At 49.7% G+C, this 24,587-nt stretch overlaps 8 protein-coding genes across 8 annotated transcripts; 3 read left to right on the top strand and 5 right to left on the bottom strand.

Moving 5' to 3' along the window:
* Positions 1-396: 396 nt before the first annotated feature.
* On the top strand, positions 397-696 carry HETIRDRAFT_101424 (uncharacterized protein; the record flags this gene model as incomplete). Its single annotated transcript, XM_009548325.1, has 1 exon — positions 397-696. One exon carries the CDS (start codon positions 397-399, stop codon positions 694-696), a length of 300 nt encoding a protein of 99 aa, XP_009546620.1.
* Positions 697-5,559: 4,863 nt separating this feature from the next.
* On the bottom strand, positions 5,560-7,263 carry HETIRDRAFT_427231 (uncharacterized protein; the record flags this gene model as incomplete). Its single annotated transcript, XM_009548324.1, has 9 exons — positions 5,560-5,625; positions 5,678-5,785; positions 5,846-5,939; positions 5,986-6,155; positions 6,213-6,362; positions 6,425-6,581; positions 6,639-6,717; positions 6,780-7,058; positions 7,128-7,263. 9 exons carry the CDS (start codon positions 7,261-7,263, stop codon positions 5,560-5,562), a joined length of 1,239 nt encoding a protein of 412 aa, XP_009546619.1.
* Positions 7,264-7,472: 209 nt separating this feature from the next.
* Positions 7,473-10,261, top strand: HETIRDRAFT_445007 (uncharacterized protein; the record flags this gene model as incomplete). The annotated part of the gene is made up of 5 exons (XM_009548323.1): positions 7,473-7,581; positions 7,698-7,850; positions 7,903-8,068; positions 8,120-8,483; positions 8,542-10,261. The coding sequence occupies 5 exons, from the start codon at positions 7,473-7,475 to the stop codon at positions 9,490-9,492; spliced, it is 1,743 nt and encodes a 580-aa protein (XP_009546618.1). The 3' UTR covers positions 9,493-10,261.
* HETIRDRAFT_475553 (uncharacterized protein) lies at positions 10,247-11,460 on the bottom strand (the record flags this gene model as incomplete). The annotated part of the gene is made up of 1 exon (XM_009548322.1): positions 10,247-11,460. One exon carries the CDS (start codon positions 11,458-11,460, stop codon positions 10,327-10,329), a length of 1,134 nt encoding a protein of 377 aa, XP_009546617.1. The 3' UTR covers positions 10,247-10,326.
* A 213-nt stretch (positions 11,461-11,673) lies between these two features.
* Positions 11,674-15,548, bottom strand: HETIRDRAFT_475551 (uncharacterized protein; the record flags this gene model as incomplete). Its single annotated transcript, XM_009548321.1, has 6 exons — positions 11,674-12,406; positions 12,465-13,873; positions 14,033-14,306; positions 14,362-14,986; positions 15,076-15,396; positions 15,447-15,548. The coding sequence occupies 6 exons, from the start codon at positions 15,546-15,548 to the stop codon at positions 11,844-11,846; spliced, it is 3,294 nt and encodes a 1,097-aa protein (XP_009546616.1). The 3' UTR covers positions 11,674-11,843.
* A 165-nt stretch (positions 15,549-15,713) lies between these two features.
* On the top strand, positions 15,714-19,462 carry HETIRDRAFT_434337 (uncharacterized protein; the record flags this gene model as incomplete). Its single annotated transcript, XM_009548320.1, has 7 exons — positions 15,714-16,205; positions 16,262-16,871; positions 16,938-17,099; positions 17,155-17,430; positions 17,485-18,880; positions 18,939-19,053; positions 19,113-19,462. 7 exons carry the CDS (start codon positions 15,714-15,716, stop codon positions 19,260-19,262), a joined length of 3,201 nt encoding a protein of 1,066 aa, XP_009546615.1. The 3' UTR covers positions 19,263-19,462.
* A 60-nt stretch (positions 19,463-19,522) lies between these two features.
* On the bottom strand, positions 19,523-20,247 carry HETIRDRAFT_146198 (uncharacterized protein). Its single transcript, XM_009548319.1, has 3 exons — positions 20,079-20,247; positions 19,860-20,025; positions 19,523-19,796 (listed from the first exon to the last, which is right to left on the bottom strand). Exons 1-3 carry the CDS (start codon positions 20,212-20,214, stop codon positions 19,709-19,711), a joined length of 390 nt encoding a protein of 129 aa, XP_009546614.1. The 5' UTR covers positions 20,215-20,247; the 3' UTR covers positions 19,523-19,708.
* A 1,186-nt stretch (positions 20,248-21,433) lies between these two features.
* On the bottom strand, positions 21,434-24,171 carry HETIRDRAFT_154739 (uncharacterized protein; the record flags this gene model as incomplete). Its single annotated transcript, XM_009548318.1, has 10 exons — positions 21,434-21,628; positions 21,685-21,753; positions 21,812-22,356; positions 22,415-22,660; positions 22,715-22,987; positions 23,041-23,192; positions 23,252-23,693; positions 23,746-23,826; positions 23,886-23,949; positions 24,013-24,171. 10 exons carry the CDS (start codon positions 24,169-24,171, stop codon positions 21,527-21,529), a joined length of 2,133 nt encoding a protein of 710 aa, XP_009546613.1. The 3' UTR covers positions 21,434-21,526.
* Between the last annotated feature and the right edge of the window lie 416 nt (positions 24,172-24,587).

The following is a 24,587-nucleotide window of genomic DNA, read 5'->3' as shown; positions in this document are numbered from 1 at the left end:
TAAGCAAGTGTTACTGCACACACCCTGGAGAAAGACCTAGGCCAAAACTACCCCCCTGACACTAGATATATAAATAACCAGTTCTGTTATAACAATTGCCCTATTCGGCAATAAGGAGGCCGTTGGTTCTATAAAGACACCAACAGAGACACTCCACCCAACCATGATAACTGCTCATACCAAAATGGGTGTTATTACTTCACATTTGACGATAGAACAGAGGAAGAGTTCATTTGAAACAAAATAGAGAACCGTTGGGATCCTGCACCCCAGTTGAGAGATCTGGAACCAGAAATCCCCAATGAATCGGAGCAAGAGGAATCAGCCTCTCAATCAGACTCCAACCCATCACCAGACCAAACACCAATCAATACCCAAAACCAACCACTCGTCAACATGTCGGGACAAGCATCGACTTCTACAAACATCCCTTCCATGACTGTACAACCCAGAAGAGGAAAAGTCAAACTCCCAGACAATTACATAGGTGACCGCATTGAATCCCAGAAATTCATGCTCCAATGCCTCCTTCTTTTTGCAGCAGAGTCTGACCAGTACAAGACCGATCAGGACAAAATATTCCTTGTGCTCTCATGCATGAGATACAGCATGGCAGGAGCTTGGGCAGAGAACTTTCTCCTCAAAACAGTGGGAGCGGATCCTCCCACTGACCTAGGCACCTGGGTGAACTTTTGAGCAAAATTCAAACTACAGTTTAGGGAGACAGGTAAGACCGACAAAGCGCAAAGCATGCTCATGGCCTTCTCCCAAGAAAAGATGATGGTTGACAAGTACTCTGACCAATTCATCCTCATTGCTGCCAATGCTGACATCTCCAAAAAGGAGCAAGTCCCCTACTTCCAATGTGAGCTAGACCCGCGTGTCATGGACAAAATCTATGACAAGGAAGTCCAACCAAAGGACAAAATCCAAGACTGGATTAATATGGCCTGTGAAATAGATGGATGGCTTAGAGCCAGAAGTGCTCAAAAGGCCATCCTCGCCAACTCTACCTCCTTTCGAAGCAGATTCCTGAATCACTTTCATATCCAACCTGCTTCATCTGGAAAAACACCCCCTTGTATTAGCTCTGGATTATATCTAATAGTGTCTAAAAGTATCTAAAAGTATTAATAGCATCTAAAAGTATCTAATTTCTTAATTGGGAGCAACACATTGTGAGCATTGGATTGGTTTCTAATTTCATGATATTAGTACTAATTCTATACTAAGAAGTCTCTAATTATTAGTAGGAAATAGTAAATACTACTGCTCTATCAGTAAGAAGGTAAAGATGTGGCACATTCTATACTATTTCAGCATATTACTCTCCTTTATATATGCCTATACCATTATCTTGTAGCTCTTTTGCTGACTTTCCAGCTGCTTTTATAAGGGATATAGAAAGAGAGAAATGTGCATTGATGCCCCCAGCCACTTTGTTGGCAGCTTGGAAGCTGCCACAAAAGGCTATGAAGATCTAGGTACCTTGTCCTTGCACACAAGATCATTAAAGTTGTCATTGTTGGCCAATGCCTGCTACTGGTCATTATAGGACATAACATGTGGGTTGGACTTAGGGATATGCTATATGCAGCCTTATAGACCTTGTCTATTAGTACAGTGATTAATACTGTCTTGTGCAGCACACAATCATCATCACTATTGATATTACAATTTTTAGCACTATTTATATTGTTTATTGCCTTGTTATACAGAAGATGCTCAAACTTGGTGTTTTCCTCTAGCTATTAGGCTATGGAAAAGACAGTCATATTGGTATGTGGTGCCAGAATGATATATTTGCCTGCCATATAGGAAATATATGCATTAAGCATATTAAGATCACCTCCAACAATCTTGTGCTTATTTATATATAGGCATGCCATACATATACTCTTGTCCCCACCCTCTACCTCACTGGTGGCTATTTGGAAAACCCCTCTCTCTTATTGGATCTTGATTATTCATAATCATGTTTTTGATCAAATTTGCAAATTCAGGTAGCATTGTCTATACTAGTAGAGTCCCATTAAATATTACACTCAATCATAGTTTTACACATTCTCAGTCTAAATTGTATAAGTGCCATAATTTATTTTTATCCTATATAAAGTGTATTATTTATTTTCCATTGGTTTATTATCTTCTTAGCTGGTGTTTAAACTAAATCCTGAAAGACCTGACTTTTTAGGTATTTATTAACCTATTTATTTATAAGATAGAGGAAAGATAAATGTTAAATAAAATCAGAGATGTTGAGGTTGCCTATATTATGTCTACTTATGTAGATTACCAAGTTTATATCTTAGACCTTGTGGCTTAGTGGCTTAGAGCATCTGTCCTAGGTGCTTGCATACATAAGGTTATTGGTTCAACTTTGGCAGAAGGCAAGTTTGTTATAAGATATATTCTGTGTTTAGGTATTGAACTAGTGCTCTAATAGACATGACTCTATAAGAAGGCTATGAGAACTGTGATGATTTTTCCAAAATTTCAAGTTATAATCAATCCTAATAATTCCTAATTTAGGAAAATTATGTCTAATTTGAACAGGTTTAGAGGGGGGGTAAGCTAAAAATGTCTAATCCTAATTGTTCTTAATTATGCATAAATAGAACTAATTAGAGCTTAATACAAAGGGGTGGTTTTCCAAATGAGGCCAAGGTACTGAGGTCTTTATAGTCTCTTGTGGCAGCTGCTAAGCTGCCAACAAAGTGGCTGGGGGCATCAATGCATATTTCTCTCTTTCTATGTCCCTTGTAAAGGCAGCTAGAAAGTCAGCAAAAGAGCTACAAGATAATGGTGCAGGCATATATGAAGAAGAGTAATGTGATGAAATAGTATAGAATGTGCCACATCTTTACCTTCTCGCTGATAAAGCAGTAGTACTTACTATTTTCTACTGCTAATTAAAGACTTCTTGGTATGGAATTAGTGCTAATATTATAAAATTATAAACCAATCCAATGCTCATAATATGTTGCTCCCAATTAGGAAATTAGATACTTTTAGATGCTATTAACACTCTTAGATACTTTTAGACACTATTAGATATAATCCGGAGCTAATACAAGGGGGTGGTTTTCCAGATGTTTCCACAGGGATTGTATCAATGTCATTTTTGATGAAAATGACGATGATAAATGTCTGAAATGACAGTAAAATACCTTCATCCTCGGAAGGCCAAGTCTATTGTGACTCAAGGGACACAGTCAGACAATAGCAGTCACCTACCTCATGGCATTAAATTGAGTGGTCTTATAATCTTGAGGCATTACAAGTTATCCGGTTTGATATAGTATAAACTGTTCCCATCATGCCTCAGTGGAATCTGGGAAGGCAAAGTCTGGTCTATGGCCCTATGCACATAACCGATGAATAGTCCAGCATGTAGAAACATCTTCCCTTACAGATCTTCCATGTTGATGATAAAGAAGGTCTGAAATGACCTTGAAATATAAACTATCGGGCAGCGCAGGGCACCTTAATGGGTTCGCAATTGACCTTAAACTACAAGCATCCACCATGACGTTAAACTAGCAAATGTCCAGAATGATGTTTAAACTACCATTGTGGATATATCTTGCAGACTCAACAAATACATCAGCTGTGGTCTTGATGTCTATTTGTGTATGTGAATGGGCAGTCTTGGAGAAGGAGTCAGACTCCTCCTGTCTCCTTACTGCGCCCTTCTAGTCTGATTCTCTTCACATCCTTGCCTCGAACCCAACACTACATGTAGTATTCCCCACCATAGGCCCATGTTTGTGACAAACAAACTCTGGTAGCCAATACTACCTCACTGGAGATGAGCTCACCATATGAGAGCAATACTGCTTGGGATTGGCTAGGACCTCAACCAGAGATAAGCTCACTGTATGAGAACAATCCTGCTTGGGACGACATGCTGGTAGTCTGGAGAAGTAGGCCTAAGCCTTTGTAAAGTGATCAACCTACTTGTCCGTGGACACCACTTGTCGTCAAGAGGAAACAACAATCACAGGGATAAACGACTATCCTGGAAACACTGAGGTTTAGCCCTTGGAGAAGGAAAAAGAAGAAATTGATGACATGAATTAGAACCCACATGCTTGAGTTTTTACTCATCCATCTACCACTCGCATTCATATGCCTTTCTTGATGTCGTTCTAGGGCGAACTGGAGTAAGACCATTAGGCAGGGACCCATGGCAAAACAAATTGACGGGTGAAGGAAGAACATCCTATGGGTAAGGGGTTTGGAACATCCTAACAGACGACAAACAAATAGCTCAACAGAGATGGAAAACTCCTAGAGGATCAAATGATGTAAGTCAGTCTTCCTCCCAGAAAATGCAGTCATATCCCAGAAGACGCATCCAGTCGATACAATGTTGATTTAAGAAAGCAAATCATATATGGAGTGGCGATGAAACGCAAGGTGTTGTCTTACTAGGTAAATAGGATGTAGAAAGGGGGTATTGTTATGATCACAACTTATCGGGCCTTTACAGCGGTCTATTCTGATACAATTATCACAACTACCAGGCGGCCTCATACCCTGGAGCATACATAAAGGTACAGATATCATCTTTGGTCATTTACTCCCAGCAGATCATCCATCACTGGTCGAGTATCACAAGCCTGTTGCAGCGGGCATCCTTTCCCGCCTTACAAACTACTCACACATGGGCATGGAGCTTCTTGTCCTCTTGGTCAGAAAGAGACAAGCAGAAAAGCAAGAGTAGTCATTCTGAGAGAGAAACGACTTAGAGAATACCTATGGATACATATATGGTATTCTCACACCCTTTCCTAAAGTAGTATAAAAGGCCCATAAAATAGGCTAAGGATCTTTAGTCTATTCTCTTTGTTCTACTGTGGTTTTCAAACCACAGTCTTTGTTCTTTCTGTATCCTCACATACAGATGTTTGTTCTTATTGCCGTCGCTGCAATATATATTTGGCTGCTGTGCTACACGTAAAGTCGAGACCATCATTCCACTCTTCCTCCACAAGCAACCTAGGGAAGAACCTCCTACTCTTGGGGTTACCAAACAAGCAGTTCGTAACAGTTGGGCACTTTTGCTAATATTATAGTTATAAGCATAACATTCCAATGGCATAGTATAAGGGACCATACCAGACAAAAATCAATTCAAACCCCCTATTCTAATAGTAAATCATTACTTCTTGAACAATTATCAGAAACTACTAGATATTACTAGGAATTGTTGTTATAAGTTAACAAATTCTAGCTTACACTAATGTTTCTCACTATGTATTTCCCTCAAACTATTGGCAATTGTTGGTATTTCTGAGCTAATGCTGTATTTTCTCTGCTCTAATTTTACTTGTTCAAAGCTTATTTGTTTATGATTGCCAGCATTCATGATCAATTGATGCTTGGATAAGGTTAGCAAATATCAGCAAGTGCCAATAATTTGATTTTCATCCAAGAAAATCCTTTAAACTTCATAACACAGCCACACAAAGCACCTTACCAAGAACATTTCTTTTTAAGAAAAACTAATCTTATAAAAAAAAAAATACAAATCAAATTAACCAATGTGCACTTTTAGACTACTCTTTTTTCTCTTAACTTGGCAATATCTTTCTGACTATAACCAAGCTCTACAAGAACCTGTTCAAATATAAACCTAGGAGCTATGGTTATAATGTAACACAAAACTGACCTCACTAGTATGCTGTGAAAGCCATGGAGGAGGCCTTTGTACAGGCATTCTTTTACCATTATACATTACCGCCGGTGCTACCAAGCTGATTTTACCGGCCCGTGGATGCTACAATTGTCACACTGTTATTTCATCTTTTGTGGTGAAGAATGGCTGACTGAAGCTCACTTCTATTTCCACTACCACATTGCGGGCCTTACCTTGGGGATGCTCAAATGTCTGCTTGATATTATTGATAGGACCAAAAGGTATCCTGCCGACCCTGTCAATATACGGTTAAATCGGTAAGATCAAGGTAATATGCATACCCAAGCCCGATAAACTTCGTTAACCAGTGTTCTCTTGTCTCTTTCATGAGATTGTCCGTAATGATAGCGACGAGAGCATCACGATTAGCAACTCGCGCAGCATTGTTAACAAACCGAGGGTCAGTGCTCAATTCTGGCTGGTTGAAGACCCTGTCGGCGAGCTTTCCAAACTAGAAACGATTGGTCAAACCATGTAAAATTCGATGATATGGCAGTAGAAAACACACCTGGCGGTCATTTCCAGCACCTATCATGATGTATCCGTCCTTGCAGGAAAATACTTGGTAGGGCACGATGGATGGATGAGATGTCCCATGCCTTCCGGCCTCTTGGCCGGCAACAAGGTAATTCGATGCAATGTTTGCCAATCCGGCAACCTTGAATCACTGTGAGCCTGAACATATACGTGAAGTTCAGTCACGTTTCCTCGGATGCTTACCTGTGAATCGAACAGGCTACAATCGATCCAGACGCCACGACCCGTCTGCTGGCGAGAAAGCAGCGCAGCCATGATAGCCCCGTGCGCATAGAGGCCCGTCGCAATATCAGTCACTGCAACGCCAACCTTGGAAGGCGCACGATCAGGTTCGCCGGTGCTGTTCACATAGCAAACGCCGTAAGAACATTCCGCTGATGCATATCGAAGGACGTACATGTGCATAAGACCCGCCTCTCCTTCGATGACCACGTCGTACCCAGCAGCCTCTCTATATGGACCAGTCTGGCCGTATCCTTCGATCCCGGGAGAGCGGGGTTCAGAGGCGACGAATCGGATAATACATATACAAACGCACCAGTGATCGAGGTATAAATGAGTCTCTCATTTATCTTCTTGCAATCCTCGTATCCAAGCCCCATGGAAGACAGTTTTCCTGGGATGTAGTTTTCAACAAGTACATCCGACTGCGCGATAAGTTTGCGTATAATGTCGAGGCCTTCCGGAGCCTTAAAGTTGACAGTGATGGAACGCTTGTTCCTGTTAGCGGCGAGGAAATAAGCAGACTCTGGCGGTAAATGAGAAGACTCGGTCGGGGCGTCTGGAGAAAGAGGAGCAGATGGTGGGTTCCACGACCCTAGAATAGTCGTGCATTTGGCAAGTCATGAGTGAGCACCAATGCATGTCAGAGAGCTCGAAACTCAACGGGTATCATCGCCACGAGTGACTTCCTCGACCTTGATGACGTCTGCTCCAAGATCGGCGAGTAGCATGGTCGCAGTGGGCCCGGCAAGGACCCTTGTGAGATCAAGGACGCGTGTACCGCGTAGTGGGGGCGGCATACCCTGTTCGACATCGCGATGAACAAGGCGTCTCGAATGAACTGCCGTCCGAGTGAGGAGAGCGCGATATGTTAGGATGGAGAGCATGGGTAAGTATGCTTGAAGACGGAGAAAGACACGGGGGAGTGTCTTGAATATGGGGTATCATAATAACGTTACCGAGCAACCGTGGGGCTCCGTGGGGTTGCTCAGCTGAGCGAAGCCCTATCATGTCCGGGTTTCACCGCTTGTATCTTCCAGGCCTCGCAAGATTCTCGCAAGGCGTCGACGACGTCCGTCCTCTCAGTCTCGCACTGATCGTCTTTTTCTTCTGCAACAGTAACGACACGACATGAACAGCACAGTAACGCTCACAGACCTCCTTCCTTCGACGGCATATATCCTCGCCTACACCCTTCCCCTACTTTTTCTCTCTTTCCTCCTCACCTTCGCAGGTGCTTTCCTCACACTCGATCGCACACGATCGTTTGCACCTCGCAACGATGTTCTTCAGATGCCTGCGTCTGTCAACGTCAAACAGAAAAAGGTTTCGCACTTTTACCTTGAAGGGGGCATCGGTGGTCTCGCGATAGGATATGTCTTCGGCCGTATGTCCTATTCACATATCCCCGTATGGACTTTCACTCCAACGATTCACAGTTCACCTTTCAACCTTTCTCTCTTTGCTCATTCCAAACGACACCTCGTCGCCGTCCCTTACGTCCAAGTCTTTCCTCGCGGTTTGGCTCCTTTCCTCCCTTCCTATCGCCATCTTCGGAGGCCGATTCAGCATCCTTTCTCTTGCCCTGGGAGGAATCACTGGGGGGTATGTTGTTTAGCTCTCAGTTCAGATTTCCATTAACTCTCTTAATTGTAGTACATCCCTCGCACTTGCCTTAAGCATCACGCTCCACCCGTCCCTTCTTACTCGTCGCATTTTATTCGCGCTTCTTCTACCTGTCTTATTTGTACTCACGATCCTTCCCTTCGATCGCACACGACATGCTTCTCTCCGTCTTGCTGCGAGTGCCTCCGGTGCATTCGGTATCATCATGTCTATCGCCCTTCTCGCGCAGGTTCCTGCCTGGGGAAACACCTGGGAACGCCTCTGGATTAGTGATGGCAATAGTTGGGGCACAAGCGCAGAGCATGGGCTGAGCGCTGGATTCTGGCTGATACTGACCTTAGGCTGCCTGGCTGATTGGACATTGAGGCGAATCTATGGAGCAAACCCGGACCAGGTACATGCCCCTTTCCCACAGTTTATATGATGAGAACTCACATATTATCTCTATCAAGAAATGGGACGCGTACCTAGCGGACTATACCACTGCTCTCCCAAACGCCTCTGATCGCTCTGGGACCTTCCAACCGCTCTCCTCCTTCTGGGACCGTCTTTTCAGACCCTCCCATCGCTCGTCCCCATCGTCTTCGCTGCTCTTCTCCACTCCAGGTGATGACTCCAAGCACTTTCAACCGTCGTTGCCAAATTCTCGCGTGCCCACCATGGTTCATCAACGTGGTTTCGCCCTCGAGAAAGCCTCAGTCGAATCTTCTTTAACGTATAGCCAGCGACCTGGTGTTCTGAGAAAGCACTCTCATTGGCCTCTCGCGCGCATCATGGCGCCTGCAAACACAGAGAGTACTACACAACGCAAGCGTGAAGCAGTAAAATTCCGTCCTATCACCAGGACCACGTCAGACTTGGATTCAGATTCCGACAACGACGCTAGCACGAAAATCGACGACGCTCTCTCTGCCTCCCCTCCAAAACGTCGCCTATCCACTCATTCGAGCATGTCCAAAACGCTCACCGATGCTTCAACATCCCATACATTTGACAGACACGAAGACAAGGCTCTTTCGTCAGAGGACGTTGCATCGCCGAGCTACATCAAGAACAATGGTAGGCTTGATTATTTCGATGACGAGGAAGACGTGACTGTGTCTGCCGCGAAGCGTTCGCGCGACACTCCAGGCTGGAGCCCGCCATTCCTCATGCGCGCCGGTTCCACGAAGGGACAAGATACACCACCCGGAGCAGTCCCAATGACACCTTCGCTTATACATGCTCTTGATCGCATTGCAGTAGCTCAACAGAATGTGTTCAAGCCTCAAGGCATGCCGATTTCAAGCTCTAGGGTTTCTCCGACTCGCGCAAAGGAAACGGCAATAGTACAAGACAACCAGTGGGATTCTTTTTGGCAAGATGTGAGGCAGAAGGCAGGTGACAGCATGCAGCATAAATAGGTGACGGGGGCTTAGGCTGTCGATCATCGAGATCTCGAGGTTCCGTGCTTTGTACGACCTTTCATGTTATAACGACCTTACACGACTTTCACGAGCGTTGCGTATTTGGGGGAGCTGTTTATTTATCTGCTTTTTATAACTATTAGTATGGTATGCATCAGTCAGTCGGTATTAGCTGTGAACATGTGAAGTCCCATCCTGAATAAGTATTTCTCTGGGACACTAGAGGGAAGTGATTCAGCCCTGAAAGATCTGAAACCTTTGGACCATCATCATCGTCTTGGCAGGTGATGTTAACACGCAATCAGTCCGCATCGCATCAGATTTGTCCTGTTTCACTGTGATAACTGTAAGCCGGTCCACTCACTAGCATCAATATGGCCGCATTCCATGAAGCATTGAGTATCCCCTTGACCATATGTGCTTCGAGATACAGCGTCTAAGGAAAACGTACCAGACACAAACTCTTGCTTGTATGTGCCGTTTCATAAAATGCTACGACGAAGGAATACGACCGCTTGAGGATGGTCAGAGATATTCGGAAGGGAAAGCGTACGTTAACAAATGTGAAGCATATCCATCCTTAGGCTCTATCCAGCTGCAGCATGCACGTCATTTGCATGTGTCTATCCGTTGGCACTGTCACAATACAATGAAATCGCAGAAACGTACATTGATCCCTGAACGAGCGTTGTGGTATCCTTCAGCTCGTCCACCGTCTTCCGCACGGCAGCAATGCGCAACCGGCCCTCACAGGTTGAATCATTCCCGGTAGGACTTCGCACCTCGGTGAAAGGCACATAGGCTGGCATAAGACGCCATGAGAGCTCCCTATCAATTTCGACCTGAACGCTCTCTGTGCTTATCCCTATCGCCGCGATACTCCTCGTGTCTCCCGTTCCTACGTTGATCCTTCTGGTAGACGTCGCGCTCGTGTTGCTCACTTCTTCTTTCGCTTCCACGATCCCGCTCCCGCTCGCGTTTCCGGTCCCCAGGACGGTCACGATCCTGCTCGTAGTCGCTCTCTTTTCGACTTCTCCGACTGGGCGACTGTGACCGAGACGACCGATGCGAGTTCGTGCCAGAAGGGGGCTGTGACCGAGATGACGAGGCTCTCCCCTCGTCCCTCCCCTGTCTGACAACAGGCACGTACCTCTTATCCGGCCGACCCTTCGCCTTCCGCATGCTTCCATCGTCCAAAGCCTCACGCTCCTTAGCACCGATACCCAACAGCGCTGGTCGAGCCTGCGGGAGCCATGGTTCGACGGGCCCTTTCTTCTTCTTGCTCGCTGCCGTTCCTTCCTTCCAACCCATCCCACGCAACAGCGCTGCGCCGAACTGCTCAACGGGGACGCGCTCGTAATCATCTAGCGTTGCTTCATCGGGCAGGGCGTCAACGTCCTGCTTGAACGCGTCGTCTTCGGTTGGCCTACGTCCCCACTCGTTTCCTCCTGCAGGAATGATGTCGATGTGAGGTCCACCCTCGCGAGTTTCGCCTCGAGCGCTTGCAAGCACCGCGCGAATGGCACGTTCTTCATCTGTCTCTCCCTCCTTTACTTCTGCGGCATCTTTCGCTCCTGCCACACCCTCCTGTAGCAGATGATCTTTAGATCCTGCGTCGTTTTCATCTGACTCTGTCTTTGGCCGTTTGCGAGGCGCCTGCAGTCCTTCTAACTGCACACCGGAATTGATGGTGTCTCTGGTGCCTAAACCTCCAACGCTTCCATCCTTTCCAACTCCCACCTGGCCACTTGGTGGAACATAAGATAAACCAGCTCGGCGTTTCCGAGCCATCTCGCGCCAATCACGGTTTTGGAGCGCGGGAATGACGAGCGGCCCTTGAGGCTCATCCTCGTCGCTCGAGTCTATAATTGCCACGTTCGAGTCTATAATTTCCTCGCTTGAGTGTCTGATTATCGAGCGAGGTGGAGGTGCTGGACGACGAATGGTGAAGGATACCTTGGACATCGTCGTCGTCGTAGAAAGGACGATTACATAACATCCACCTGCATCTAAGTTATGGCACGGGAAAGTGCCGGCTGCACTAGCGCAGACCAGCGCAGACCTTGTTGGCAGAATATCAAACCTGTTGTCCATTATCGCATAAGACTTTCTTTCCCATGGGGCTAGTTTTTCTAACATGTTTATCCTTGATTGCTCAATTTTTCAACCACCCAGTGTCGCGATCGACATCAACGTACATCAAAAGAGGAAACAGAGTACCTGAGGATCCTGAGAATGCACTAAGAATCGAGTGTGCTAGGATCAAAAATCGTCGGCATGGAGGGGCCACAAATAAGCAGGTAACAGAAAGCCAGGTCAACGGACAAGCTACGAACGGCTAAAAGTGATCATGTCTTCCTTCGCTTCCTACTCCCTCCCTCCTCCCTCTCTGTTTCTCGTTTACTCTTGATCCCCGCGATCCGCATGTGTTCTTTCCTTTCCTCTCTCTTCTTCTCGCTCTTCCTCGCCTCGTCCTTCTCAAGCTTCTTCCGCCTGTCCTCTTTCCTCACGTTCTGCTTCTCTCTCCTCCGCGCCACTTGATCCTTGCGAATCGCTCGGATCTGCTGCATCACCGCGATCGCTTTCTTCTCTTCGGGCTCGAGCACGACTGCGCGCTTCTGGAGGTACGTCTCTTTCCGCTGAGGTTTCATGAGCTTCGGCTTTGAAGCATACGGAAGGGACGCCTGGAGTTTGCGAGGAACCTTGAGTGTGTTGAAACGCCGCCCTGGTCGTGTGATTGACTTATATGTAGAATTTACTGGCTGCGGAGCATTGAGGCCCTGCTCCCGCCGTACCTGGCCAGTCAGACGCATGCCAGCCCAGCCTGAGTCGTTCGATAAGAGCAACGACGTGACAGGATTATAGAACTTGCGTGGTTGAATTGAATACCAAGCACGAAGGAAGATTAGATCTGAGCGAAAGATATCAGGCTAACCACTCAAACTTCAGTGCATCGAAGACAGACATACCACTCATTAGGACCTTATCCTCGAACGTCGCTCGGAATGCCCCATCAGGTTTCGGTAGGGCTTTCTTAACTTGTCCGCGAATGCCCGACACAGTTCTAATATTTGCACCCTCGAACTTGGCGACCTCGAGAGCGGAGGTGAACATGTCCTTCACGAACGCGGTGTTCTTGAAGATCTTGTATGGTGCACCAGTAAGTTTGAGTTTCTTTACTATCTTCGTCGAGCGGTCAATATCCAAAACGACTCCTGTGGCAGAAATCCGGAATACAGCCGAGTCTGGGCCCAGGGAGTTGAATGCACAGAAGCCGGTGTTAGGGAGCGCAACGGGGCCATAAAATGTGGCATAGCAATGCATGTGCTCTGGTGTGTACTTGAGCATGCGCATCCGGATAGAATGGTCGTCCAAGGAATATATAGGGATTGACTGGAACCGGCGCCATCCCAGGCTGAAGATGAGCGGATCATTGGTCTTGAGCGTGCGCGCATACCATCGATGACGCTTGATGCGAACCTGGATGAACCCAAAACGCTCCTCAGCAGGGAGTAGCCCACCGATGATGAGCGGCCTCCGAGGATCAAAGTGCTCGACCATCTCGCACGGGACATTCGCCATTTCGATTCGGACGTACGACCCAGGACGGTAACCCTCGACAAGGGCACGCGTTTCCGCGTCAACGTCTTGGAACTCTTCCCGATTGAGCGTTTGTTGACGAGCAATTTCATCCTTCTTCTCATCGTAGAAGTCCTGCTTCGACGTCTCTGGATCGTCGTATTGCTCGTCGAACTTCCGTTTGAGAGCCTCCTTCTTGGCAGCTAAAGAAGCTGCGCGAGCTGACTCTGAGTCCAGAGGCATCTCTCCATCAACTCTATCGCCCTCCTCTTCGCTGCCATCTTCCGCATCATCGTGCTCTTCTCCGCCCTCAGGTCCATCTTTCTCGCCTTGATCGTGGCTTGTGATAAATAGATGTCGTATCGAATCCAACATCTCGATGTTCTCCCATTCCTTGAGCTCCTCGGGATCAGTCGGGTCCTTGGTCATATCGAATACCTCCTCCACTGTATCCGTGCTCTTCTTCACCTGAAAGAAGTCGTCCTCGTCTCCACCCTCACCATCCTCTATTGATGTGTGTGAGCCCTCATGTAATATTTGTGTGGGCGTCAAGGCGCTCGAGTAGATCAGTTTTGTCCAGTCCTCACGCTTCTTCCGCCGCGATGTTAGCTCGAAAGACGTTGCCGCGCGCTCCGTTAGGTTCTGCTTCCACTTCGGGATGTCTTCGTCCTCGTCCATCTCTACATCGGCCTCATCTTCTTCCTCGCTTGGAATATCAGCGTCCGCTGGATCTTCAGCAAACCGAACTCGGCTCCCACCAGCACCCTCGTCATCTTCTTCTTCACCTAAGTCCGAATCGCTGTCGGCGTACGCAACGTCGCCACGATCACGCTCCCGGATACCCATCAGCCTCTCGGTCGACCGATGCACCGTTCGGCGTATTGAGCGTCCATGATCATCTGTATGCGGGCCCTCTTCATCTTCTCTCACTTCCCACTCATCCATCTCTCCCTCCGACCCATGCTCAGTCCCTGCTGCATCCTCGCCCTCGCTCTCATCTTCACTCTCACCGCCGTCGGGGCCGTCGTCGTCGTCGTCGTCGTCGTCATCGTCATCGTCATCGTCATCGTCATCGTCGACTTCTTCCACAGAACGACTCGATGAAGGATCTACAATCAAATTCCGGGAAGAGGAACCAAGAAGCCGAATATGGCTCCGAGCAACAACGTCTTCGAGCGTCTCATCTACATCTTGAAGGTCCATTACCATCTGCTCCCCCTCCCCCTGTGGAACTGGGTGCTCGATGAGTTCAGTCACTTCGAACCTAGTCTCAAAGTCAGCACTCACCATCAGTATTTCCTCTCGTGAAACTGCCAGGTACGTTTACCCAAACCGCATCCTTATCGTACATGACCCCGCCCACATCGCTCATTGGCGCATGAACCAATAGCTTCTTCTTCTCGCTCAGCTTCCTCCTCTTCTCCGAATCTGCGTCTGGGAGCGGGCACGGATCCCCCAGCATTGTCACTCCCTTCATATCAAGATCACCAACACCTGGAATATGCACCTTCGTCCCTGCGCGCAAGTTTGTGCCCCTCAAATACCCGTACATCGTGACAGTGCGATCGCATTTTCCCTTGGAGAGTCGGACATCCTCGCGAGGAGTAAGATCTTCGAAGCGGTCGGCGAGGAGATATGGGTGGGCATTTCGGAAGACGAGAGGGCGGAACTTCATGACGCTCACGAAACGGGAGAGATTGAGGATTTCGGTGTCTGGATATCGGCCGTTTAGCACGCCGGATAGATAGAATAATTTAGCGCCCTGGTAGATTTCCGTCCAGAAGCGTTTTTTTAAGGCCTTTTTGGTGTCTCGGAGAGTCGCTGCTTTTTTTATGAGGTCTAGATGGGTGAGAACGCCGATAACTTTGGGGAAGCCGTGGGCTTGGAGAACGTTGAGGAATTCGAAGGTTTCCTGGAAAATACTCAACACATTGCAAATCTGAATGGTAAGGTCAGGCATACCATCTCAAACCCAAATGACCCGTCGATCATGAGGAGGACAAGGTCAGCAATCTTACCGATGTCGATCATAGAGTTGAGGTCGTTGTTGCACTCTATGAAGGTGAGACGTCTCTTTTTACCGCTGACAACTGTGACAGGTCCTCGTATTTCAGACAGTGTTTGCTTGGTGTACCGGCGAACTAGGCTCTTGACCAAGGTGCTTTTGCCGACACCAGGCGGGCCTACGATGGCCACGATGACGGGGGGCGGCAGGTCGTCGGGGGTGCGGTCGACAAGGGGAACATGGAGACGGGTTTGATCTTTTTCGGCTGTCCTCCGTCCTTGACGTTCTGCTCTGCGACCGGACCTGGGTGCAAATGCCTAGAGGGGGTCGTGAGCTAGGAGCGCAGCGGGGGTCAGGGTGAACGGACCTTCTCATTGAAGCCATGCTGCTTTTCCTTGCCCTTTCCCTTCTTGTCCGCCTTTTGACCAGACTGAGGGGGCCGGTGCGTTTTATGCGGTCTGTCTTCCATGCTGAAGCAAGATGGCTAAGATGTACTAGTAAGACAAAATGAAGAGAGAAAAGGTGCGCGGCCACGTGACCGGCGCGTCTTCTGTGGCGCTTATTCAGGGATTTGAACTCTGACGGTCTTGCCGCACTCTCCCGCACGCCCGCCCACCCCCAAGCGATACACACAATGAGGGGAACCCCTCGCCTCGACTTCAGCATTGCCGGCGACGAGCAGGAGCAACATCGCATCCAGCTCGAACATAACCTCCAGCACACAGATCTCTCCCTCCACCTCTCCTCCGCCCATGACGATTACTCCATTGAATACCCCCGGCACCATCCTGGCCCAACTGCACAATTCTCTGGCTTTGCCTCCTTTGATCACTCTCGGGAAGATTTCGATCCAGAGGAAGGCCTCAGCCATATGCACGCATGGTCTTATCGTACCGGTGACGACGAAGAGGGCATCAACCCGTACGGCGGGGAAACAATGTCTACCGCTGCTCACCATGCTAGCGCACTTACGATCAGCGCCGGTCTCGGTGGCAGGGGAATACGCCGTGACATTAGCCTCAGTGGGGCAGAATACGATCCTGATCGCCCCCTCCAGGACCTCGTCGCCAACATTGATAGCAAGTTCAGTCTCATGGAAAATGATACCGCCCGGTCTCGCCAAATCGTAAGCTCTCCTGGCTCGTATGTATCTGGCTCCAAGTGCTAAAGCACTATCTGCAGGCGCCGTATAACCAACTCATCGCTGATAGCCCCGCTGACCTCGATCGCGTTCTCGCCTCACAACAAGCTCGTGCCACAGCCGCTCGATTTCGCTCCCCGCGCTCTCCACACTCTTCTGCAACCTCTAACTCTGAGCCCGATACGCCCGACCCGAATACCTCCTTCCGCCCCAAGCTTTCGGACGCTCTGTCGCATTTGTCGTTCTCACCCAAACGTCCGCGCTCTCCCCAACTCTCTTTCCGCTCCTCGTCTCCTGCCCCGTCCCACACGCGTTCGCACCGCTCACGGGGCTCGAACGTCCATGTCGTAGAGGAACACCAATTGCCACCACCCTCCCAACCGTCGCTGTCTTTCCGAGGGAAAGACTACCAGAATGAACCCACACCTAAACCGAAAAAGACGCGCCTTCTCCCTGCTCGTGCTTCCGGTCCTGAAATCACCGTCCGGCCACCAACGCCCTCTTCTAACAACTCGAGATTCACTAAGCTTGCTCGGGGCCTAGCTCGCGAGCTTGAAACAGAGCAAAGCCGGTGGCAGTACCCAGAACCAAGTCAGGAAGATGGTGCGCCCCCGCAGGGCACTGTGAATGCGAGAGTCAAGCCACCCGCAGGTTCGTTCTCATCATAATTACTTTCTCTTTATCAGCTCACAGTCAATTAATTCGTTTTGTGGTCAGGTTCTTCCCGACCCCCCTTCGTCAGTGCCAAACGGACTAATAAGTCCGGGATCGTCCAATTACCCGACGTCACCGGCTTGACGAATGCAGTCGAGAGTCCGGTGAAGGCTGGCTTGCAGTACTATGGCTACCCAGATGATGATGACATCAATGGGGACAAGGGTAGGCTGATCCCGACCAAACCAACAAGAATATAATCTCACTCCGCCTTTCATAGCCCATCTACTTACAGCGCTAAATCAAGTACAACACAAGCTCGCTCACTTGGAAGCGGAGAACAACACGTCAAGAAAGCGCATGCGCGAATTTGAACGTGAACTCGACACTTGCAGGCAAGAAGTTGCTCGGGAACGAGAACGTGTTCAACGACGCGAGGACGTCATTGCCCGCCAGCAGCGCGAGACAGAGGTCTTCAAGAAGGGCAAGGGACGAATGATCGACGATGGAGAGGAAGATCACAAGAGATACAAAGAAGCAGTCGAAGAGAAAAAAGGTACCCTAGATCCTCCACTGAACTGTCATCTCAGCAACTCACTCCGATTTCCAGCTCTGGAATCTCTCATCTCAACACTGCGCTCACACATGTCGCGGCTCACCAACGAACTTGCCTCCCACCAAAGTCTGCTGGATGAACTGCGATCGCTCCGCGCGGCAGACTCGTACACTCTCCATGAGAAGGTCCGTGAGGTCGACCGCCTGCGTACTGAGGTTGAAAAGGTTGCCGGCGAGGTCGAGGTATTGAAGGGGGTCGTGGAAGAAGGCCTTCGCGAACGAAGAAACCGACAGGAACGTACCAAGGCCTCAATTATGGATTCGGAACCCCACCGTCAGATGCAGACACCATACGAGACACAAGAGGCGGACCCGCAAACTGAGGGTGGAGGGGCAGACGATTCCGAGCAGGAACAGGAGACGCGTGAGGAGGCAGGGGAAGATACTGCTGAATCATCGCGGCTTTCTGTTTCGCCTTCTCCTCGTACTGCTCTCCCCGATAGAACCATACGAACCGATCAGGCCACAGCAGGCACCTCTCAGCTCATTGGCACCAGCACTCGACGCTACGTCAACTCTGATGAGCTCGAGCGCATTTCTATGGAAGTGGAGGAACGCCGCTCTGAACGTTCACTGCGATCGGCATCCCGCCTCTCTAACTCTTATTCCCGCTCTCGCTCTGCCGCCAACTCGCCAGTTCCTTCGCGGTCCCCTTCCGTGGCTGGCTCCGTGTCCGGATCCGAACGCAGCGCAGCGCGGAGTAGGCATTTCTCGACGTCTAATGAAGACAAAGGGACTGGGCCCCAGCAAGCTCGAGCAGCCTCACCGACGACCAGCCATACGTCTCAGCGTCTTCGTCGACCCTTCTCCAGCCCCCCTCAGATACCAGCCGAGTCCCGTCCTCCCGCACCCACGCCTGCCCACGCAGTCGGCATTTACGCAAATGCCACATTGGATGCCGACCAGTCACACATACCTGCACCGACCAAGGATGAACACAGGCGACGCGGTCGGAATATTCCTCCTCCTTCATCCTCCGACGCGCCTGCGTCCACGCCGTTTCCCGAGATTCGAGGTGCTCGCCTTGAGCGTATGTTCTTCTCCGCACCTGCTCATAACGAGAAAACGTGCAGGATGTGTCGGCAGCGACAGCGCCCTCATTCTCCGCTGGATGGCAATGGCGCCCAGAAGCCATTATGGTATCCTGCGAGTCGAGGACGTGATGTGAGAGCACGCGTTGACGATGAGGAGGAGGGGGGGGGGAATGACAGCAATGGTCGGGTGGAAGGAGCTGAGCCAAACGTGGGACGCGATAAAGGCAAGGCATCAGACACCGATGCCTACAACTTAGAATTCCTCAAACGGAGTACGCCTCGAGACCGACTGCCTCCACAGACGGTTTTGGTTCGGGTCCTCCGAGAACTGGAAGATGACTTTACGCATTATAAAGGGTACGTCATGGTCTGATAAGCACCCTTTCGTAATTTTGAAAATCATGCGAATTTACAGGATCTATACCGAGCTCGCTGACCAGTATAAGCTTATGGACCCTGCGTCGAACGTGGTTAAACGGAACGTTCTAGCAGAGCATCTGCGCGAAGTCATTGACATTCTTGAACAGAAGGTTTGTTGTTTCTCCTCGCCTCGTCTCCAATTTCTACGATAGCTCATCGTGTTCTTCAGGGAGACCAAATCGCATCCCTTTACGACCTGCTGACGTTTGAAGACAAGCCGGTAGCCGACTCTGTCATCCCCGAAAAGGTGCTTCAGCGCCAGCCCCACGCCGGACCATCCGGCATAGGGCGGAGTAAAAAACATACAGCATTTGTTTAAGTATCTCCTTTGATACCCGTGATTTTCAACATTGGTTCGAATTTAATTTGCGTGGACTTTTTTTCCTCATTCTTGTTTTTATCGATAGTATCTCCTCGTACTTTTCTTACATCTGGCGGGCCTCTTCTCTTTGCATCTAATTTTCGTTGTGACATCGTTCTAGTGTGTGGCGTAGGTGTTGATGAATTCAATGATGGGTCAGAAGCAATTTTTCATTTTATATCACGCCAAGATCTCAGGCTCAGCGCAGCCCTGTCCTTAGTGGAGTGAACATTATCGCCTACTCGTACAATCGGCTCTTATGTCGAGAATGAGTAACCTACTTCATCCGGACTCCGATGCGCCCTTGCGCTTTGGAAAAGTTGAGGGCGTTCAATAACGGTCTTTGCCCTGAACAACGCCGTATGCCGGCCCACCACGCGCGTACATCTTGCGCAGGTCACCCACTAGTTCATTCGGCCTCTCATATGCGGGGAAATGGCCGCCTTCAGAATGCGAGGCCACAAAGACGTGTTCCCGATGATGCGTAGCCATCTGTTCACAAGGACGGTGTGGGGTTTAATCAGACGAAATTCCGAGGGAGAAAGGACGACTGACGTTCGGGGCACGGGACAAATCTCCTTTGGAAAATAAGAAACACCCATAGGGATCGCAAGACGTGGCGGGGCGAGGAATCCTCCGGCTGTACCGACCTCATGATAAATACAGATAGCCGCAGTTGGTCCAGCATGGGAGAACCAGTAGATTGAGACCCATGTGAGCACTGGCCAAACACATCATTGCTTGCACACTTTGGAGCAAGCGCTATACGCTCACCTTCGTCATCCCCCCACTGGTAATCATCTGTCCAAGTCACGAGTTTCTCGTATATCCAGGCTAGGAGGCCAATGGGAGAGGGAATATCCCAGCGTTTGCGGCTGCGTCGACTGCTGGTGCATGTATCCCCGTCCATCTAATATAAACCATGCCGTACGTCGGAGGGCTGAGCTCTCCTGTGGCGTGTAGCGAGAAAATAGATGCGATAGGAAGGCACGAGGATTAGAGAACAGACGTGGTGGTGACATTACCCTGAGGACGTAGAGTGTGTAGACGATCAAGCGAGCGGGTGCTGCAGTGAAGTCGACGACTCACGCAGGGCAATTGGTATGCCAAGCTTTGACGCTCTTAGGCCCATAGGTAAACGCCATAATCTGAGTAATCTGAGCTGGTTGGTTAGGACTGAATTGATGTGGAAAGGTATTGAAAGCCAACTCACAATGTGCCCCCAATCCCCGCCTTGAGTAACATACTCTTCGTATCCGATGGCAAGCATCAACTTATGTCCGAGCTACGCAATCATCAATTAGCCGCAAGCAAATTAACGAACTGGAACAAACCTCTGCATACTAAGGGCCCGAGAATCCTTTTTTCCGTGGTGCATCTGAAAAAGCGTAGCCTGGTAAGCTAAGGGCGACTACATGAAAGCTCGGGTGATCAGGCGACGACGCTGTCAAAAGCGGGAAGGATCTTTCGAACTTTCAATTAAGTTCCCAGGCCCTAAATTGATACACGTCAACCACAGGGTTATTAGGACAGCTGATACGGTCACGCACACTCGTGAACGAAGAGGAGTGGTATGGCGCCGTCGACCATACTTTGTTAGTGCACATAGTGGATGTTCAAAGAGCCATGATCGTCCACGACGATATCCCTTGTGAACATAGGGAGCATATTCAGCTCCGCCTCATACTTCCTCCAGTCATAGCCCTCCCTCCACCTGGCTGCTAGCCGTTTAACGTCTGTCAAGGGAGCGCCATAGTCCCAGCCTGCCTGTTCGAGTTTGTCCGGAAACCGAGATAACTCCAGCTTTCGCTTGAGCAATGCAAGGTCCTCGTCAGTAACAGCGATCTTGTAGGCTTTGGCCATGGACATGAAATGGCGGACGGACGCTTGAGCCTTGAGTCGTCCTAAAGCCACCGTTGGGATCAGACATTCATATATCCCTCATTAAACCCGTCTCATGCTGAAAAAAGCAGCTCAATGGAAGGAAGAGAAGCTACATCACACGGGGTGAGCGAATTACGATGTTCGATCAGCACTTCGCCGGCTGGGAGTTGTAGGCAGATATAGGCTGTAGGAACGAACAAGGGTAGAAGAATAACGTCGGTGTGAACGGAATGTGTTCATGCGTTGGCAGCTGACACCACTGTATTGCTCATTTGCAACGCAAGACGAGTGCACGACGAGCTATTGTAGAAAGAATTGGCAACACATGAAAACACGCTTCATTGCGTCCCTCGTCGCGAGCTTGCAAGCAACGGGACGTCAGAGATGAAGGACTTGGGCACTGCAGAAACTCCGCGAGCATATATGTGCGTTGTGTACACCTGTATACATCGGTCAGGAACTGCTCATCGATTTCTGGCTGGGCGCACACACTCACCAGTTCGTCGTAAAAAATGGCCGCGGACTTTTTATCTGCGAGCGAGGACCCTGGGTGTATCTTGATGATCTGCTTATAAGGTTTAGACTCGGTGCCTATCGAAAGGGTGATTCAGCCGTGAACGCACCGATGGCCCCATCGCTTGCTTGTATGACCCGTCAGGTTGCAAGAGTGCGGCGTTCTGCACCAGTCCGCGCACTAGACTCCTTAAGATAGGCCACTCCTCGCCGTTACATCGCAGATTCCAGTCCATGCCATTCCTCTTGCACACGTCTTTGAGCTGATTTCTGATGTCCACAGCTTCTCGAAGCGCTCGTTCGTTGACAAAATTACGCTTGCACCATTCGCGCCGATCGCCCTTCTCCAGTCCGTCATAGGCTAACATCACATTAAGCATGGTGAGATGATCGCCCATCGCGTGACGAAACTTCATTCTAGCAGAGGCGGCGGAGTCTCGTTGCGACGAAGAGTCGGGAAAGAGAGGAGCGGAGGCGGAGAGGAGCGAAAGTATGGAGATGACTTCCGATGTGCTGTGCTGCTCGACGGACGCAAGTAGAATTGCAGCGTATTGAGGCTCCAGGGGAAACGCTGCCATGGAACGCCCAAAATTCGTGAGCCTCTTTGATGGATCTATCGCGCCCAACAACCATAGGGTTCTCAATGCGGCACCGACTGATATAAAACATAGACGGTCAGCTTCAAATCGTCGAAAATGCGTGGATAGACGGACTAGACTCGGGATCAGGTTTATCCATAAACTCGAGCGTTTCTAGATCTTGACCGACGCACTTGAGCTGCAGAACCGCAGAGGTAAGACTGCTTCTGCGAATCTCCGGTTCCGACGATAACGCCATACTATTGAACGCATCCTCAGTATAAAGGCGAAAACAATACCCTTTTCCTTCTCGGCCAGCGCGGCCAGCACGTTGCATGGCAGAAGATTTTGTTATATCAGCAGTGAGAAGGGTGTCAAAGCCTGTGAGGGGAGGCAATGAGTGGTGGTAAAGGAAGAGGTGTATGCCGTACTTACCACCCCCGGAATCCCGCGCTATGTGCCTCTTTTCCTTTTGCTTGCCTGTGTCGATAACATACTTGACGCCAGGGATCGTGATCGACGTCTCCGCTATATTCGTCGCCAGGATACATTTACGTGTCCCTGGGGGCGGACGAGCAAAGACTCTTGATTGCTGCGCATTTGGAAGTGACGCGTACAAGGGACAGAGCGTCACGCCGGGCACATTCTGAGGCAGTTGGTTAGCGTAAGTAGTTATGGACGATTCCAGGCTCTCTATATCTTCTTGTCCTGAGAATCACATGAGCGGGTGTAGATTGACATGCACAGCAAGAGAAGCGAACCTGGCAAGAATATAAGAACATCGCCTGGTGGCTGGTCGGTATGAATCTGGAAGAATGTTCGCAGGGCCGCATCCAGGTAGTCGTTTTGGCTCGTCGCGGTGTGGTAGATCGTCACAGGATGCATACGCCCCCTGACGTACAGCACATTGGCACTATGTACCCATGCCTCGTGAATTCTCGGTCCAGTTCGGGATAACGAAAAGCAACGCACTTGTCGAAAAACTTACTGAATTTTTCGGCGTCGAGGGTGGCCGACATCACCACCACCTTCAGCGGGTTTGCCTTGGCCTTGGCTTTTCCCTTGCCGTCTACCCCCTCGTTCCGTTCCCTTAGGATTTTCTTCAAGCTCGCCAGGACCAAATCGGTCCTCAGCGTTCTTTCGTGGGCCTCGTCCACGATGACCACCCCGTATTTCCTCAAGAGAGGGTCAATCATCATCTCGCGAACGAGCATGCCGTCCGTAAGGTATTTGACGCGCGTTTTTGGGCTCGAGCACTCGTCGAAACGCACCGCGTATCCGATCAAAGTCCCGAGCGGCCGGGCTTGTTCCATCGATACGCGGGCAGCGAGCGAGGTTGCGGCGACGCGACGGGGCTGCGTGATGGCGATCTGTCCAGAAATGCGCTGCGATTCCAGGAGGTATTGGGGTATTTCTGCGAGGACATGGTGAGATGGGCAGAAGCGCGAACGGGTGAGATCGCTTACGGGTTGTTTTGCCGGATCCCGTTTCACCGAGGACGATGGTCACATCGTTGTTCTCGATCGCGTGGACTATCGCGCTCCTGCCTATCCAGAGCGTTAACGGCGGGGGATGCGACGGCGAGCAGGCGCGCAGAGGCTCTCACCCTGTGCGATGGGCAATTGCGCGCGCACTTCCTGTATTGTTGGGCCCTTCGCATGCCCATTCGACTGGGGATTGTGCAGCGCCTTGATTTTTTGGCGTTTTTTACCGCGTCCGGAGGGTGACGATACAGGGAAGCCATTGAGAGGCTGGTGGTGTTCATCGTCGTCTAGATAGGCTATCGTCCTCTTCTTCAATGGTACTGGTGTGCCGAGGGGTTTGAGGAGCTGCTTTTTGCGCAGCGGGGTTGCTTGTGTGGGTTGCACGGTTGGAGAAAGAACGGAGGGCATGACAGGAAAGGGAGCGAGCGGTGGTCGACATCAGAACTGAGGGACTCGCCGAGACGGAGAAAACTGGTGTAGGAATCGAGCGCGTGACCTGGAGACAATGTCACCTGATCTCACTCGCGTGTCCGAGTCGTGCATCGGGTGGCGTCGCCCTGTGGCTACAGTGCCGGACACGCAAACACGGTAAATTTAGATGGTCATTTCTTACGGCTACCTGAGGTATTGGAATAGATGCAGATACACCTATAGAGTAATTTGAATGTGCTCCGGAGAAAATTGCACGAGCGGTTTCCTCAAAAAAATGCCTATTAAGGGAAAAAAAGTACCCAAAATATTGGCCACCCCTTATTTCTCGTGGGAAATTCACCAAAAAAGCGCCAATCGACTCCTTTTGAGCTGCTGAGGCTGATGGTAGCATT

The sequence above is a fragment of the Heterobasidion irregulare genome (genome assembly GCF_000320585.1).
Source record: "Heterobasidion irregulare TC 32-1 unplaced genomic scaffold scaffold_05, whole genome shotgun sequence".
NCBI lineage: Eukaryota > Fungi > Basidiomycota > Agaricomycetes > Russulales > Bondarzewiaceae > Heterobasidion > Heterobasidion irregulare.
Note: the sequence above shows the minus strand (reverse complement) of the source record. Positions and strands in the feature narration are given on the sequence as shown.